At 39.6% G+C, this 16534-nt stretch overlaps 1 protein-coding gene across 4 annotated transcripts in view; it reads left to right on the forward strand.

Moving 5' to 3' along the window:
• The window catches only part of PDE8B (phosphodiesterase 8B), a 331778-nt gene that overhangs the window by 274897 nt on the left and 40347 nt on the right, over positions 1 to 16534 (forward strand). For all 4 annotated transcript variants that reach the window (XM_072606396.1, XM_072606392.1, XM_072606395.1 and 1 more), the window contains 2 exons: positions 13924 to 13966; positions 15797 to 15874. In XM_072606396.1, coding sequence (XP_072462497.1) covers positions 13924 to 13966; positions 15797 to 15874 — 121 coding nt within the window. The remainder of the gene's footprint in view (positions 1 to 13923; positions 13967 to 15796; positions 15875 to 16534) is intronic.

The following is a 16534-nucleotide window of genomic DNA, read 5'->3' on the forward strand; positions in this document are numbered from 1 at the left end:
TGGTCAAGAAAACCCCAAATGGAATCGGGAAGAGTGGGACATTATTGAAACGACTGAGCGATAACAGAAAAAGTCTGGCAGGAACAGACTGGATAATCTCTTGGTGTCTTTTTCACTGCTAAAATTTCTTAATCAAAAGAAAAATATTTAGTCAGTAAGTTCTACTGGATACTAGAACAGATTCCTAAGCAAGGAAGTAGGAGTATAGATTTAGAAGTAGAAGTGCTAGTCCAGCTCCTTTCATTTTACAGGTGGAAACAGGCCCAAAGACAGGAAATGGTTTGCATAAGGTCATTCAGGTAGTAAGGGGTAGAGACAAGATTCTCTGATTCCAGAACCATATTGCTTTCCCCTCTACTACACTGAATCCCTCTTCCTTCAAGGGACCTGGTTAAGGTTAAGAGTCGTGGGATAATCGGGATTCAGTTATACCTGGGAGGAGCCCTATAAGGAAACATCCAGTTCTGTAATGCTAGCAGACTGTTTGAACATCCCTGAAGGGGAGCCCCAAATCCTTCAGGTGTTGGGTTTAAGCTGCCCTCTTACCTCTAAAATGGATACTTCTAGCAACAGCCAAGAGGCAGCTAGGATCCGTGGGCCCAGAGTCAGGAGGACCTGATTTCAAATCCAGCCTCAGACACTCGCTAACTGTGTGATCCTGGGCAAGTCACTTAACCTCTATTTGCTTTAATCCACTGGAGAAGGTAATGGCAAACCACTCTTTGACAATTTTCTTGGCAATGAAGAGTATTGGCATGTCAGAAGAGGCTGACATGATTGAATGACTGAACCAAGTCATTGGCCCAGTGTGTCATTCCAGCGCTAAATCTCCAGGGCTGAGGGACAACTGCTGCTGAGCAATCTACCTAGATTAAGGGTTCAATCTAGATATCATTGATCTCAAGCTTGCAGGGACCCCCAAAGGCCATATCTTTTAACCTCCTAATTTTATAGATAAGGAAACTGAGGCCCACAGAGGTTAAGTGACTTACCCAAAGTCATCCAGATACTGAGTTAGAGGATTTGTACTGAAATCCTTTGTGTCCAGTCACTGTTCTTTCTAAGGTGCCACGGTATTGGGTGGAGAGGGGAGAAGAGAATAGGGGGTGAGTCCTCTGTAGTTGCTCAGTCATGTCCAGCTCTTCATGATCCCATTTGAGGTTTCCTTGGCAGAGATACTGGAGTTGTTTGCCATTTCCTTCTTCAGCTCATTTCACAGAAGGGGAAACTGAGGCAAACAGGGTTAAGTGACTTTCCCAGGGTCACACAACTAATAAGGGTCTGAGGCTGAATTTAAACTCAGGTCTTCCTAACCCCAGACCTGGCACTCTATCCACTATACCACCCAGCTGTCCCATGGTAAGTCTTACATGTTACGATTAATAATTATTACTATAGCTAAAATTCATACTTTACACATTATAGGATACCCAAAACAGGTGTATGAAGTAGGTGCTATTACTATTCCCATCTTACAGATAAGGAAACTGAGGCTGAAAGAAAATTAAGTCAATTGCCTAGGGTCATATAGCTAGCAAGGGGCAGGTAGGTGGTGCAGTGGATAGAGCACCAGTGCAGGAGTCAGGAGGACCTAAGTTCAAATCTCACCTCACACACTTGACACTCACTAACTGTGTGTGACCTTGGGCAAGTCACTTCACCCCAATTGCCTCATCCTGGGTCATCTCCAGTCATCCTGATGAATATCTGGTCACCGGATCCAGATGGTTCTGGAGGAGAAATGAGGCTGGTGACCTGCACAGCCCTCCCTCACTCAAAACAAAGTCAAGTGCAAGTCATGTCAATATTTCTCTGATGGCATGCTCTTCTTCGGCAACGAAGGACGAACACACATACACACTGATCACAGCTAGCAAATGTATCAGAAGCAGGATCTGGATCTAGGTCTTCCTAAGTCCAAGTCTATCCCTCTGTCCATTCTCACCAGCTGTCTCTCTCATGTGAATAAATACATTGAGTACTGGCCATAAGCATGTCATAGCATTGACATCAGTTTCCTAACAAAGACAGGCTTAGAGAAGCAAGATGAGTTTGACTGTTGATCTCCACGCGCTGCTGTACCTCACCCCCAATCACCTATGGCTCCCATAGCTTGTTTCTTATAGCCCTTCTCTTCCCCTCCTCAGCTATACCATGGCACGTAGTACTGCCAATGTAACAAAACTTTGCTATTCCACTACTAACAATTGATCTGAGAGATGCCTCCAGCTTCTCCTGGCTATGTCTGCCACCTTTTCCAAGCAAGAGGGTCACCCAGGGAATGAAAGGAGAAGTTACCCCCAAACTATTTTCAACAAAAAAAAACATTTGGAAGCCTAGATATTTCCAGTCTAGCAATTTAAAATGTGTTTTTCTAGTGCATCTCCAGCACAATAGTATCCTGGTCTATAAAGCTCAAGATCCAGATGAAAGGTAATAAAAATTCATCTCTTTGTTTAAAATGAAAATGTGTCTCACGACTACAGTTGCCGCCATCTGCTTCTTTCCCGCTGCAGTAACCCAGGCCACCCCAGTAAATTGAATCTCTCTCTAATGTCTTAGTGTGACCTGCTTATCACATTACAGAATCCCACTCACTTGAAAGGAAAAACTCCTATTATAACATTACAACATTACTGTGATTGCAAACGTTCAGATGGCATTTTTCGCATGTGTCTTCAAGGAGAAATCTGTCCCAAACACATGGGATATTCAGGTTTTTCTTAATTTACAATTACTCTGGCATCCTTGATTCTGATGCCTTTTTTTTTCAGGGTAGAGTTAAGTTCGTTAATACGTCTCCTGTGGCTCTATTTCTAATGGAGCATTTCCAGACTAAATTAAGAGAATTATTCCCATTTACCATTCTTAGCCGAGAATAACAGCCTGCTCTGGTCAGCCCTATAGGAGTGGAAAATGTAGCATCACCTTGTGCCACTAAACAAGAGGCAGCAAGTAGAGTATAGAGAGGAAGAAGTGTTGGCCTTGAACCTGGGAAGCAAGATTCTCATTGTGATTCACACCTCCCAAAACAGTGGAAAAGGTAGCAAGTCCCTCTACCTACCTGAGAATCAATTTCCCCATGTGTGAAATGAGAGGTTTGGACCAGATCATCCCTAAGACCTCTTCTAACTGGACTCATCTGTAATATTCTTTTAAAATAGGAATTTTCCGTATTTCATAGCATGTAGCTCCTGTAGCCAGGTGGGCTTAGCATAGTGTCTACCTGGCTAATAGTGAATACTTAACTAAAAATCATTTAATTGAATGGATGTAAGTGATAGATAATGTAACCACCATTACTTTAATAAGATACTAAGAATAACTCATAGATGTGTGGTCTCTGGTACAGTCAGAATCACAGACAGAATTAAATCTGTACCACTCAATTTAACACTGAATTACATGGAGTTTTAGTTTGTTTCATGAGCATAACTCTGATCTCCCCAAACTGTAAACCCTTTGACTTTAGGAGCTGATCTTAAAGGGCTGAGCACATAGTAGGTGTCCAACAAACACTATTTGTTGAGTGGTTGAAAAGGACAGTCAGACAACTGCCTAAATGTCCATTGTATATTTTTAAATGCTTGATGTAAAACCAAATATGTGTTGTATTATGGATATCAGAGGCAAAAAGTGATAATCTACATATTCAGAAAAGGTAAAGGTGGGAGGTATAGTAGTGTCATTCCTTCATTTCTATTTAACCCACAGCTGTTTTGGAAAATGAGGAGAATTCATTGAAAACAGGGATTGTTTCATTGATTATATTTTGTAATCCCAGTTCCTGGAACAGTGTGGGCTCATAGTAGGTGCCTAGTAAATATCTATTAATTAATTAGTAGTGAAAAAGTGAGGATGTAATAGTTAGGTGAAGGAAAGGCTGACTAGTAATCATTCTCATTTCTAAAATGTTTCTGGCTAATAAAGCATTTTCCTTATAATAATGCAAGTATTCTCATGCCCATTTTGCAGCTGAGAAAACTGAGATCACACACATAGTGTCGCAGGTAGGATTCAAAACTATGTCTCCCAATGGTTCTTCCTACCACAGCAGACATTACCTAGTTGAACAGAGTCAGAAGAAACCAACATTTTTGAGAGGAGTATCTACTTCTAATTTACCTAGATTTGAGGGAAGGAGGATGTGACTGCTCACAATTTGCAGATATTTAGGAGGAGAAGGAGAGGGAGAGGCATGCAGCTCCCCTCGGCCATGACCCTTTCTACCCAGATATACCCTTGTACTGGGTGGAGTGGCAGGTTAAGGTGGGCCAAATGATGTCATTGGTCTTTGCCAAGCTGGTGCAAGGTCAAGAGATGCATAGACTGTTGGGAGATAATGAGAATTAGGATGCGGAATGAGGGGCATCATTGGAGAAACCAATCACAGAGGATAACATTTTTGGCTTAAAGGGCAACTATAGGGGAAAATCCATTCTGATGACAGGAAATTTAGTAAACCATGTAGTAGAACAGTTGAAGCAGAAGATGGCTGTGGAATGGATAAAAGACTTTGTTTCAGGATAGGGGCAGCTGGTTGTTCCATTGTTTCATTCATGTCTGACTCTTTGTGAACCCATTTGGGGTTTTCTTAACAAAGTCTTTAGACAGGGTTAAAGTGACTTGACTAGGGTGTCATCTAGTAAGTGCCTGAGGTCACATTTGAACTCAGGTCTTCCCAACCGTAGACCCAGCACTCTATCCACTGCACCACCTGGCTGCTGAACCTATAGTACATTAAAGGGATACTTGTTCCTTCTCACTGGGAAAAGACCTGGTTCCCCTACCTCTCCACCCCACCCCATGAATTCTCCTAGAGGACAGGATCTTTTTCTTTATCTTTGTATATCAAGTGTCCAGCACAGTCCTGACATATAGCAAACGCTTAATTGATGCTTACTGATTGAGAAATCCTGGTAATTTGAAGCCCCCAGAGAAGACAGTAGGAAAGAAGTTCTGTAAGCTTCTGTGTTTCCATTCTCCCATCCAGAAATTGGGACCACAGTGACTTGTGCAAAGTCTCAATTAATGGTCATGCCAGAAGTTCGTTGTGGCTCCTTTCAACTCTAGTCAAGTGTACTCTTCACTTAGGGGCTTAGCCTTCATTGCTCTGGGTTCTCTGGTGGGTTTTCTAGGCATTAAATCCTTTAGTCTTGCCAGGCCACGTAGGAGAAATGTTCACCCAATGGGACTGCCCATAAGTTAACGTTTTCTTTCATTTTGTGCTCATCTCTTGACATACATTTCTTATTGACCCCAATCAAGATGTTTTGTCCTATTTCAAAGTGAAGACAAATTGGGGGCAGTGTGGTTGGCAGGACAGTGATGGGACATGTTGACACCAAAGGCAGAATGCCAGCCCGGGACTATCTTTCTGTCTAGGATGGTTGCTCATGTGAAGTAAAATGAGGTTTTGAATGAACAGCATTTTCAGAAGCACAGGGCTCATGGAGATGGAGCTGTTTTAGCCCTCTGCCCTTCCATTATCTCTCATCTTCCCTTTGTGCTGTGTCTTCTCTTGTTTAGATCTCTAGGGACTTGATTTATAAAGCATTAGTACTGGTGATCACTTGGATCTTATGCTAATGGCAGTACAAATGAAGCAGTGGTGTCATTAAATAGCTTAATGACTCTCTCTTGAGTGCTAGGATAATGAGAGTAGAAGAATGTTGGCTCTTGGCAATTCTCTTCTGCTCCTGCCAGAATCCAGCATGCGCATGAGAGTTCGCTTAGAAGTGCTGAGCAGAATTGCCATCGGTTATTGGCAGCTCCTCAAGACTGAAAAACTTGAAATAGATTGAATTTTCCTTTTGAAACTAGTTAGCCTCCAGTTTCTGTTTGTCAATCACAAAGAAATGAATCCAGGCTAGATTATGAAGAACCAATGAGGTAAGCGCAAGTGCACTGCTTATCAATGAAATCTGCTCCAGGTCACAGAGAAAACAGATGTCAGACCTTAGGCTTTAGGAAAGAGAATTTTCACAAATTAAAATCAGTACTCAGTCAGCTGATGGTTTGTCCAATATCACTGCGCTCCATCACCCTCTGGCACACACACACATCAACACGCAATGGAATCAGCAGCGTCGGTTGAGCTAGAAGTTAGGTGGCTTTTCCCATGTTCCGGGTTACCAAGGGAAGGCACTGCCTTGGGAAAAACACTGCCTGGGGTTTCAGAAGACCTAGGTCAGGGGTGGGGAACTTTGGGCACTCTAGGTCCTCAACTCAGCTCTTTGACGGAAAGGGTTGCCCTTGAGGACCTAGACGGCCACATGTGGCCTCAAGGCCGCAGGTTCCCCACCCCTGAGTCCTAGGATCTATTTGCCATGTGATTGGAACAAAAAAAACACCTGCTGTCAAGGAGTTTCTGTTCTATCAGGGGAACATGCACGCCTATAACTACCACAACATAGTGATCAATCCATCAACAAATAGTTAGCCCCTATTACGTGACAAATACAAAGTTAATACCAAGTAATTATAAAACAGGGGGAGGCAGGGAAGAGGGGAGTGAATCTGGAAAGGCTAATGTAGAAGATGACTCTTGAATGATCTCTGAAGAAAGCCAGAAATTCTGAGGTGGAAGTGAGGATGGAATGCATCCCAGGTTGTAACGGGAGGGGAGATAGAGTGCCAATGAATAACTTTAAGAAAAATCTAAACTTATCCAAGTAGAGAATAGGGTACAGATGCCATAGACAGAATTGCAGTGGAAACAATTTCTTGTTTAGGGACCATGGATCTCCCTTTCTGTTCCCTTTTTCCTACTCATTGGCTTCTCTTTCACTTTCATAAGATCATCGCGCTGCCTTTTAGGTTTCCAGCCTTTCCCACTCTAGCATCTTTCCAGGTCTGCAGTCTCCAAGAGTAACAAAAACCTAAGATCATCCTGTTTCCTTCCCCACTTCCAACAAAGCTACCATCTCCTCATTTCACTGATAGTATGAACTCTGAGTTGGAATGAAAGTAATTGAATCAAAGTAATTACTTCTAGATGTGAAAGATTATAATTCCCTCTAAGGTATTCATATGGAGGCTTAATCTTCTCAAGGAGTATATACATCTTAAAAGAGGAGTTATTTAGCCCAAATTTATCTTGAACTGGCAGGATTCTTGGTAGGGTATATTTGATGAGGAAGGCCTCTCTTTGGCAGTTGCCTGTTGTGGATCTCCAGTCTTCTCCCCTCCTTCCCCCATGCCAAAAGAACAAGGATCACCAACTTTCTAGCCTACTGCTAGACAGGTTGCTTTTCCCCAAGCTACACGACCTAGCCAGAGTTCCCAGTAGACTTAGAAAATGAGGTTGGAAGAACATCCTGAGAGCCCACATTATGCCTGTTTCTAAAACCAATCAATTAATAAACATTTATTAAGTGCCTACTGTGTACTGGGCACTGTTTGAAAGAAGAGATAAATGTTCCTCTTAGCAAGAAAGGAAGGAGGACCTATAGAAAGGCAAGACTATAAAGGGACATCTACCCCATGGTATTCATTCTAGTGCCAAATGGGAGTTCATTTGCATAAAAGAAGTTTGATCAACGCTGCCCAACTCACACACTTGCCCCAACATGGCAACCTCAGTGCCTGGAGTGCTCAAGTCTAAGTGAGAGGGATGGTACAGTAAGCCCATCCTCTCTGAGTTGGTTAGTCAGTCAACAAGCATTTATTAAGCACCTACTGTCTGCTTGGCCAACTGTGTTAAGTACGAGGGATGCAAAAAAAAAAAAAGCAAAACATCAGTCCCTGCTCTCAAGGCAAAGTGGGAGATAACAGGCAGACAATTATGTACAAACTCTCTACAAAATAAGGCGGAGATAATTAACAGAGAGAAGGAAGTGGCATCGAGGAGGATTGTGAAAGACTTCTTGTAGATGCTAGAATTTTAGCCAGAACTTGAAGGAAGACAGAGATGCCAAAGGGCAGAGAGGAGGAGGGAGAGTGTTCCAGACACAGTCAGTGAAAACCCAAGGACCAGGGAGATGGAGTGTCCCGTGGGAGGAACAGCCAGGGGATCAGTGGTAAGACAATAAGGTCAGAGCTCCAAGCCTACTTTGAAATCTCCAGGAGTCCCACAGTTGAATTGATTCCCCACAGGGCAGAGCAACAACAGGATGAGAACAAGATTTTATGTGTGCTGCAGAGCTGGGATGGTTTTATTTATTGTTTTCAAAGAGAAAGCTGAGTGATTAAGGATTGCTTCTGGCCTAAAGCAGAAAGAGAAAACAATTGGCAAGGAAAGATTCGTACTTACTTATGGCCATATCTTAGATTCCTACCCAAATCAGAGTCTTTGTAGCAAATGTTCTTTGTCACTAAGAAAAACTATAAAACAGTTGGTCGCAGAAGAAATAAAAAGGCCCTCCCCATGTGGAAGGGATGAGTCACAGCCTTCAGTCACGTTACAGGCAGGATATCACAGAGGAGTGTTTGTCGTATAATAGCTCTTCATGATTTCAAGAATTACATGGAAGAATCTGAGCTGAAGAATATATGCAAATGCTCCCCTTCCACATTTCACTTTTACGTTATCAGAAGGCAGGAACAAATGCTTGTTCTTCAGCACAGAAGCCCAAGCTGAGCAGCAGCTTCTTTTTACCTAAACCCCATAGTAAACTTTCTGGCTCCAGGTGTTAACTTGACTTTGGCTTTAGAGTTTTATGTTGACCTCAGAGTCTAAAGTATAGTGTCAGGTGATGAAGAGGACCCTGGATGTTGACTGGAGGGACCTCTGTTTAGATTTCAGCTCTGCACTTTATTTCTTATGTGACCTTGGGCAAGTCACTCTCTAGGCCTAGTTTGCTGTTAAGGTCCCTTCCAGGCCTAACTCTATGGTTTTCATCTTAGCCTTAATTACCATTTTAAATAGTTGACTGACTTCCCATTTTAGGATGTTACTGATTAGGTGCCCCTGGTCATTTTGATTTTTATCTCTCATGAACATGAAAGAGCAAGTGAGATCCACATATACAGTAAAACTGTATCTGTGATTACTAGTCATCCCTGTGAATGGTCATCAACGTTTATGATCCCTAAAGAAACTGATAATGAACAGGAAAGTAGATCTGAAATTGATGGGGCATGTACTGATTTCCAGCGATTGTTATGGGTGTTTGTTTTGACTTTGTAGTTATTCCTATAGGGGGACTCCAACAGCCTACCTCCCTACAATCCCTCTGCTGTACGAGATTTTGTCAACTGATGCTCACTGTCTTTATGACCTTGGCCAAGTTACAATTTTAAGGAATCAAAATTGTTTATTTTAGGTTTTATGAGGATCTCTGTCCCTTGTATAATGAAATAGCCCTACCCTAATATATTCATGTGGAAAACTACAGAATGTTAGTCTTTTTGAACTGGATGTTTTCCCCTTTTTTTTATTATTTGTTATGTGGATGGGTAGCTGGTGGATAGAATGCTGGGCTTGGAGTCAGGAAGAGTCATCTTAAATCTGCCCTCAGATATTTATTTACTAGCTAAGTGACCCTAGGCAAGTCTCAGTTTCCTCATCTGTAAAATGAGTTGAAGAAGGAATATCTTTGCCAAAAAACCCTTAAATGGGGTCATGAAAAGTTAGGTACAAGTGAAATGACTAAACAACAACAATGAGGAATGGTCTTTTGGATGAGGAAAGTAGAGGGATGCATTGAGAAATGTATGTTATAAGGGAAAAAAATATCAATAACTTTTTAAAAATCCGCCCCATCCGTAGTTGTGAAAGCACCTTTCTCCTCTACTTTTCCTTGTGATGTGAGTTTTTATATCTAAGTCAGGCATCTGTTTAGAACTTATTGTAATATACTGGTCTAAACTAGTGTTTTCTGTCTAGTTGCCTTTTCTTGTTACTATCCAATAGGGACACAAATTTATATTATTGGGTTTCTCAGACACTAAACTAGAGTGATAGATTCTTTCTGGTCCTTACTTTGCTTGTCTATTCCACGGATATACTCTTCTATTTTTTTTAACTAGCACCAAATTATTTTGATGACTCTTGCTTTATAATGTAATACAGTTTAACTTCGAGAAGTATTGATTATAATGAATAATTGACATACCCACACATGCACTTATATTGTTGGAGTTGTTTTGATAGAATTCTATTTTTAAAATTTGCATCAAGATTCATTATGATATTAGTCTATAATCCTCCATCTCTGCTTTAGCCTTCCATGGTTATGTATTAGGACTATATTTGTTGCTATAAAAAGAGGTGGATAAAAATCCTTTTTTCTCAGGTATTAAGAATAATTTTTGATGCACAAGAATTAATTATGCATTAATCATTTGATAGAATTTACCTGGATCAAAGCTCCCCCTACTTTTGGTAGTTCATTTATGGATTGTTTAATGTTTCTTTCTGAAATTTAGTGGCTTAAGATCTCTATTTTTTGGTTAATTTTGGTATTTTATCGTTTTGCAGATAATCATCAATTTCCTTTCAATTCTCCATTTTGCCAACATGTAACCGGCCATAGTTTCTAATAATTCTTTTTATTTGTTCTCTACTCATTATTTATTCACCTTGCTCATTTTTTAATTTTATCATTTGATTTATTTTCTTCTTTTTTAAAATCGTTAGCCAAAGTTGTTATAGATTTGTTCATCTTAAATAAGCTTATGGTTTCTTCTTATCATTTCTATAGTCTTTTATTTTCATTTTATTCCTTCTCTAACATTTAAAATGTCTTCTTTTGTGCTAATTGTAGATTTATTACTCTTCTTTTTCTAATAATTATTTTTGTATATGCATATTTTCAGAAATATAGTTTATCCTCTGAGAATTACTTTAACTAAATTCCAGAAATGTTGGTGCATTTTTCCTTTTTGGAGTGTTTATAGATTAATCACTCACTGTTTTCTTTTGGAAGAATGACTTAAATTTCTCCTTTTTATTAAATGTCTATACATTTCCATTTTGTTTTCAATTACATTCACATCACCTTTGAATTTTTAGGATGTGATATTCCACTCTTTTCTCTGATTTCACATAGATGCCTGATCACAAAGGGCTATTCAAATTTTACTTTCCTTTATAGCTGTTCTGAGATATAACTGCAACATGCCTTGGAGTTACCAGCTTGTGCCTTTTCTCAGATGGTGAGCTACCTGATTTTACCCATTGTACTTTCCCATCTGTTTTTAAGACTTCTGGACAGTTTTCTTATATTTTTTTATTGGACTATGGTATTCAGACTTTTTAATGGTGGCTTGTAATATTTAAATTTTCTCTGCCCATCCAGTCTTCAAATCTGATCATTTGGGATTATATAGAAATAGTTTTTTGTTTGTTTGTCTTTAAGACTGGATTTCCCTATCTCACCTAGGCTGGAAGTAATTGATTAGTATGGGAGCTTAGACCTACTCCATTTTTGACTTGGACTGATTCTCCACTTGTTAGACAGCTTGGCAGACTCTCCTCCTGGGAGCTCATCCTATTAGTGCTGGACATAGGGCAGGCACCTGGTCAGCTTTAGCCCTCTAGTAGCTCAAGATTCCTAAGCTCAAGTGATCCACCAGCCTCAGCCTCCCCAGTAGAAAGGATGACTGATGTATATGCCCACATCTGGCTTTATATATGTTTTTAAAATTATATTTAATGTATCAGGGGCAGCTAAGTGATGCAGTGGCTAAATCATGCATCATGAGGACCTGAATTCAAATCTCACCTCAGACACTTGACACTCACTAGCTGTGTGACCTTGGGCAAGTCACTTAACCCCAATTGCCTCATCCTGATGAATATCTGGTCGCTGGATTCACATGACTCTGGAGGAGAAATGAGGCTGGTGACCTGCACAGCCCTCCCTCACTCAAAACAAAGTCGAGTACAAGTCATGTCATCATTTCTCTGAAGGCATGCTCTTCTTCGGCAACAAAGGACAAACACACACACATTTTACATATCTTTTACCAAATTTTCTTCTACTTCTATATTTTTATGTTCCAAATCTATCATCCTCTTTTTCAAACCCTCTCTTGTTTTAAAAGATTCTCCATATTGTGCTCCAAGTTGTCTATTTTATTGTCTTATTTCTTCCTTGACAGCTCTGATTTCTGACATAATTTTCATTCTAATTTCTACTTTTAATTGTTGTTATCTTTCTTTTGTACTATACTCCAAAGTGTCTTGTTACCTGTCACTTTCATTAAATGCTCATTTACTTTTTCTGCTTATACATTTCCTGGATATCTTTTATGGTTTTTTTGACTGCAATTATCATTGGCAAAATGCTGCTCATTACATTTATGCACACCATACATACCTCGGTTATTTCTGACAAATACAAATTGTTTACTGCCTTACTGTCTTGTTTCGTTAATAACTTTTGGTTATTCATATGTGAATGTGAAAGTGTGTATATAGTTTTATATATATATATATATATATATATATTATATGTGTATGTGTATGTGGGGAGGGGGAGAGAGAGAGAGAGAGAGAGAGAGAGAGAGAGAGAGAGAGAGAGAGAGAGAGAGAATCTTACTGTTCAGTTCATCTACTTAGTAGTTGGGCGGATCATGAATCCTGCCTTTCTCTCCTAGTCCATTTGTCTTTTAGCTTTTTTCCTCTCTCCTCAGTGATTCCACTTTCCTCCTCACTATTTGACTCCTCCTTTTTCCACTGCATATATGCTTCATATACAGTCTCCTGCCCAGATCCCTGGGACTAAGTGGAAGCAGCTATTTCCATTTAGGGCCATGGAGACACAGTTGGGTCCATGTGCAAATTCTGATGTGAGAGAGCTAGTTTTTTAGTGTGATACCCCTAGTCTCATCTTCCACAGTTGTGTCCTCTTACTATTTTGTGACTTTTAGCGTTTTCCGCCTCTTATAAAGCAGGTTGGGTTCAGACTGAATCATTGTCATGGGAAGACAGGGTGGGGGCCACCAGTGTTGGAAGTTAGGTTGTTTGTGTCTATATCACGCAGCACCCAGGCATGATGGGAACGCTGTGAGTGAGTAGGAACTTCAGGTGAATTGATCCTCCACAGTTATTTCAGAAGGTGAAGGTGTTATCCTGCATGGAGATGTATATATCTTTTTCCTTCTGTTCTAATTAATGTGAATTAAGTGCATTTCTTATCATTTTGAGGTTGGTAGGGTACAGAAGTTATGCTTGAAACAGCTTATCTCACCATCTTGTTAGTCAGGGGATCCACCAGCTCTCATTCTTTAAAGAAAAACGTTCACCAGCTGACTCCATATGCTTTTTAAAAATGTTTTATTGATTTTTTTAAAAAGCTAGCATAATCACTTCCTGACAACCAGTTCCACCACAACAGACCCACACGGAGGACCAGTTCTGGTATCAAAGATGATCAGTTATGTAACACCACAAATGTCAAGTGACTGCGTCTGGCAACATAGGAAACATGGTGGGACAATAAGCTCCTTCCTCTAGGGAAGAGAAAAGTGTATTTTATCGGGGGGGTTCTGACTGTTCATATCATTGGAACTAATAAACTTTAGGAAATTTGTTTTTTAATGCCCTACAGTTGTACTCATATCAATCCTTGATTAATTAGGAGCCAAAGGAATGCAATAATACATCACCCTCTTAAAACATTTCAGTTTATTTACAGCAACAAAATCGGAATCACTTTTTACCAAGAGATTTTTAAAAAACTATGCTAGATTTGCCATGACTGAGATGTTCTATCAGAGGCAGTGGGACCTTGGGTAAGTGACCCTTGGGATACTTCCTTTGCTGTGGTTCTGCGATTCTAGGAGTATCTATAATTTGTAATACTATACATTGTCTGCTGCTTCTTTTCATGTCTAAGTCAATGTACATTTTCAGAAAGCTTTCTATGGAAGGTTTTGGAAATAAGGAAATTTAAAAAAAAAAGAACCAAGTTAAAGCAGTGCTCGCTTTTCATTTGAATAAACTGGGTTGTTGTTTTTTTTTAACACATTTAGATACACAAGATTCACCGTGATTCTGGAGACAAGTCTCAGACAGGTGAGAACACTGAAGCAAATTTTATACATTGGTGAGCCATAGCAGGTAACCCAATGTAAGTAAGCCAGAATCAGCCTTTATAGTGACTAGTCTCAACTGTCATGCTCAAAGATTAGCCTCTTGAACTTTCTGTGGCTACGTAGTGATAGTATTCCACATGGATAGTGAAGTTCACCATTTGCCCCTTTTGGTAAATGTCTTTGTGCCAACTGTAGCAAGCCTACTTAATGAGATCCATAATTATTCGAGTCTAACAATCCAAGCAAAGCAAATGAAATGGATGAAAAATATATTCTGCCTACATGTAATTTGAATATATTAGACAACCAAATGAGTTGGTTCTTCAGTACATATATCTTAAATTACACTAAAATGGGCAATGAGCTGAATCCATAAATGAAAAAGAGGAAAAGAGCAGGCTCGACTGCATTTGGGAAATTGAGTAGCATTTTTGCTACTCAATTTCCTCCCCAAAACACAAATCCACATTTTAATCACAATATACTTGTGATTAGGCTGCAGAACATGGAATACTGCAACCTTTGAAGAATCAAAACTGCTGCTGACCCAGTGGTCAATAGAGGCATGTATGGTGTGTATCAGTGTGATAAGCAGCATTTTACCAATGATAATTGCAGTCAAGAAATAACGTAAAAGATACCCAGGAAATATATAAGCAGAAAAAGGAAATGGGCATTTAATGAAAGTGATAGGTAACAAGTACAAAATCTAAATGCTACTTTAGAACCCTCAAACTGTTAAAAGACCTACAAGAAGACCTTCAGTGCATTGAATGGATCCTTTATGGGGACTTTATGGGAGAACATTTAAAAGAGACACACAGGGTGAGAAGAGTAAGTGGCCATTTGCCCAGTTGAAGGTAGTATCTCTACCAATGAGATAATAGATTTATGAAAGTCTATATATTTGGACAGGTGCTACAGATAATAATCCAGGCTCTGAATTGAATAAAATGAAAAGGATGAGATAGATTGAATTTGGAAAATTAATACATTGCTTTCAATGATTTCAGGCACTTGGCTCCCAAAAAAGCCTATCACTTTAACACCATTTTTCTTCTGGTAATGCTATCTGACTGTAAGTCATGGGACACTGTAATATCTAAGTAATTAAAATTGCACATGAGCCAAAGTGAAATCTAAAGAAACTTGGTAGGTATATATAGGCAGCAATGCACTGTCCATGGTGACATAATGAAGATCACATGTAAGCAAAAGAGGAGGTAGGTAGTAAGTGGAACCACCTAACAGGCTGCACTGGCTTCCTTAGAAGACAATTTTTATCAAAACAAAAGAAGGCCTCTGACATGCTGGGTAGATAGATGCCCCTACAGAGGATCATGGAAAGACATGGAAAAGAATAATTCAGAGGTATTGTGGACGAGAGGCAGTGCAGACTAGTGGAGAAGACACCCTCACTGAGAATCAAACATGCAGGTGTGAAAGGAGATACACTGGCTTTAAGCATTTTAACAGCATTTCTAAATCACAAACGTTTTCCTAGAATGGAAATTTTACTTTCAAAGAAATAGTGTCCTAGTCATACCCAATATTCTCTGACTGTTAGCTCCACTATTATAAGGAAATAACAGTATCTTTACACAAATAACAATAGTGAGAATATCTTGTGGCTTTGTTACTACTTGAAAAGGACACATTTTACTTTTTCTTAAAGTTATTGTAACAGTATGGCACAGTATTTTATAGTAAAGGAGGCAAGTTTGTAAGTATTCCGAAGACTATATGTGAAATTTCACATGTGAATACACTGAAAACTAATCATTTTTCTCTTCTAATTTGGTTTTCATAGAGTCCCACTCATTTAGATACAAGAACAGGAGGAAAGAATCTATTGATGTTAAATCAATAACATCTCGAAGTAGCGATGGTAAGAAAACTTCCTAATTTATGTTTTTATTTGTTTTCTTAATTGCAAAAAATAAGAGAGGGAAGACATCATGGAAAGCAAGTGATCAGCGCATAAGATAGAGCTAAAATGATACGATGGAAATGGGAAGCTGGCTTTCAAGACACTTCTAAACATATGTTTTGAGGGTTTTTTAAAAATAACTTATAAAGTTTCACAATGTTTTTCTTCTACTTATGCAGATGATGAGAACAGCATGCTGGTCTTGAAGTCCAGAGAGGCCTAGATTCAAATTCTCCCTCTGCTGCTTAATCTAAGCACTTTACAAAAACTATGGATCCTCCTTGTTGGTTTTTGGTTGTTTTTTACTTTGTCTGACTCTTCATGACCCCATTTAGGGTTTTCTTGGCAAAGACTGGAGGGGTTTGCCATTTCCTTCTCTAGTTTACTTGACAGATATGGAAACTGAGGTAAACAGGGTTAAGTGACTTTCCTAGGGTCACACAGCTAGTAAGTATTTGGATTTGAACTCACAAAGATGAGTCTTCCTGACTTCAGTCCAACATTCCATCTCCTGTGCCACCCACCTGCCAAATCTAATGGTTCTGAGGGCAAATCTAATTAGTCAGGAGACTTTAGTATTAGGCTTAGCTCAAGTTATCTTGTAGCTGTATGATAGAA

The sequence above is a fragment of the Notamacropus eugenii genome, chromosome 4, assembly GCF_028372415.1.
Source record: "Notamacropus eugenii isolate mMacEug1 chromosome 4, mMacEug1.pri_v2, whole genome shotgun sequence".
Taxonomy (NCBI): domain Eukaryota; kingdom Metazoa; phylum Chordata; class Mammalia; order Diprotodontia; family Macropodidae; genus Notamacropus; species Notamacropus eugenii.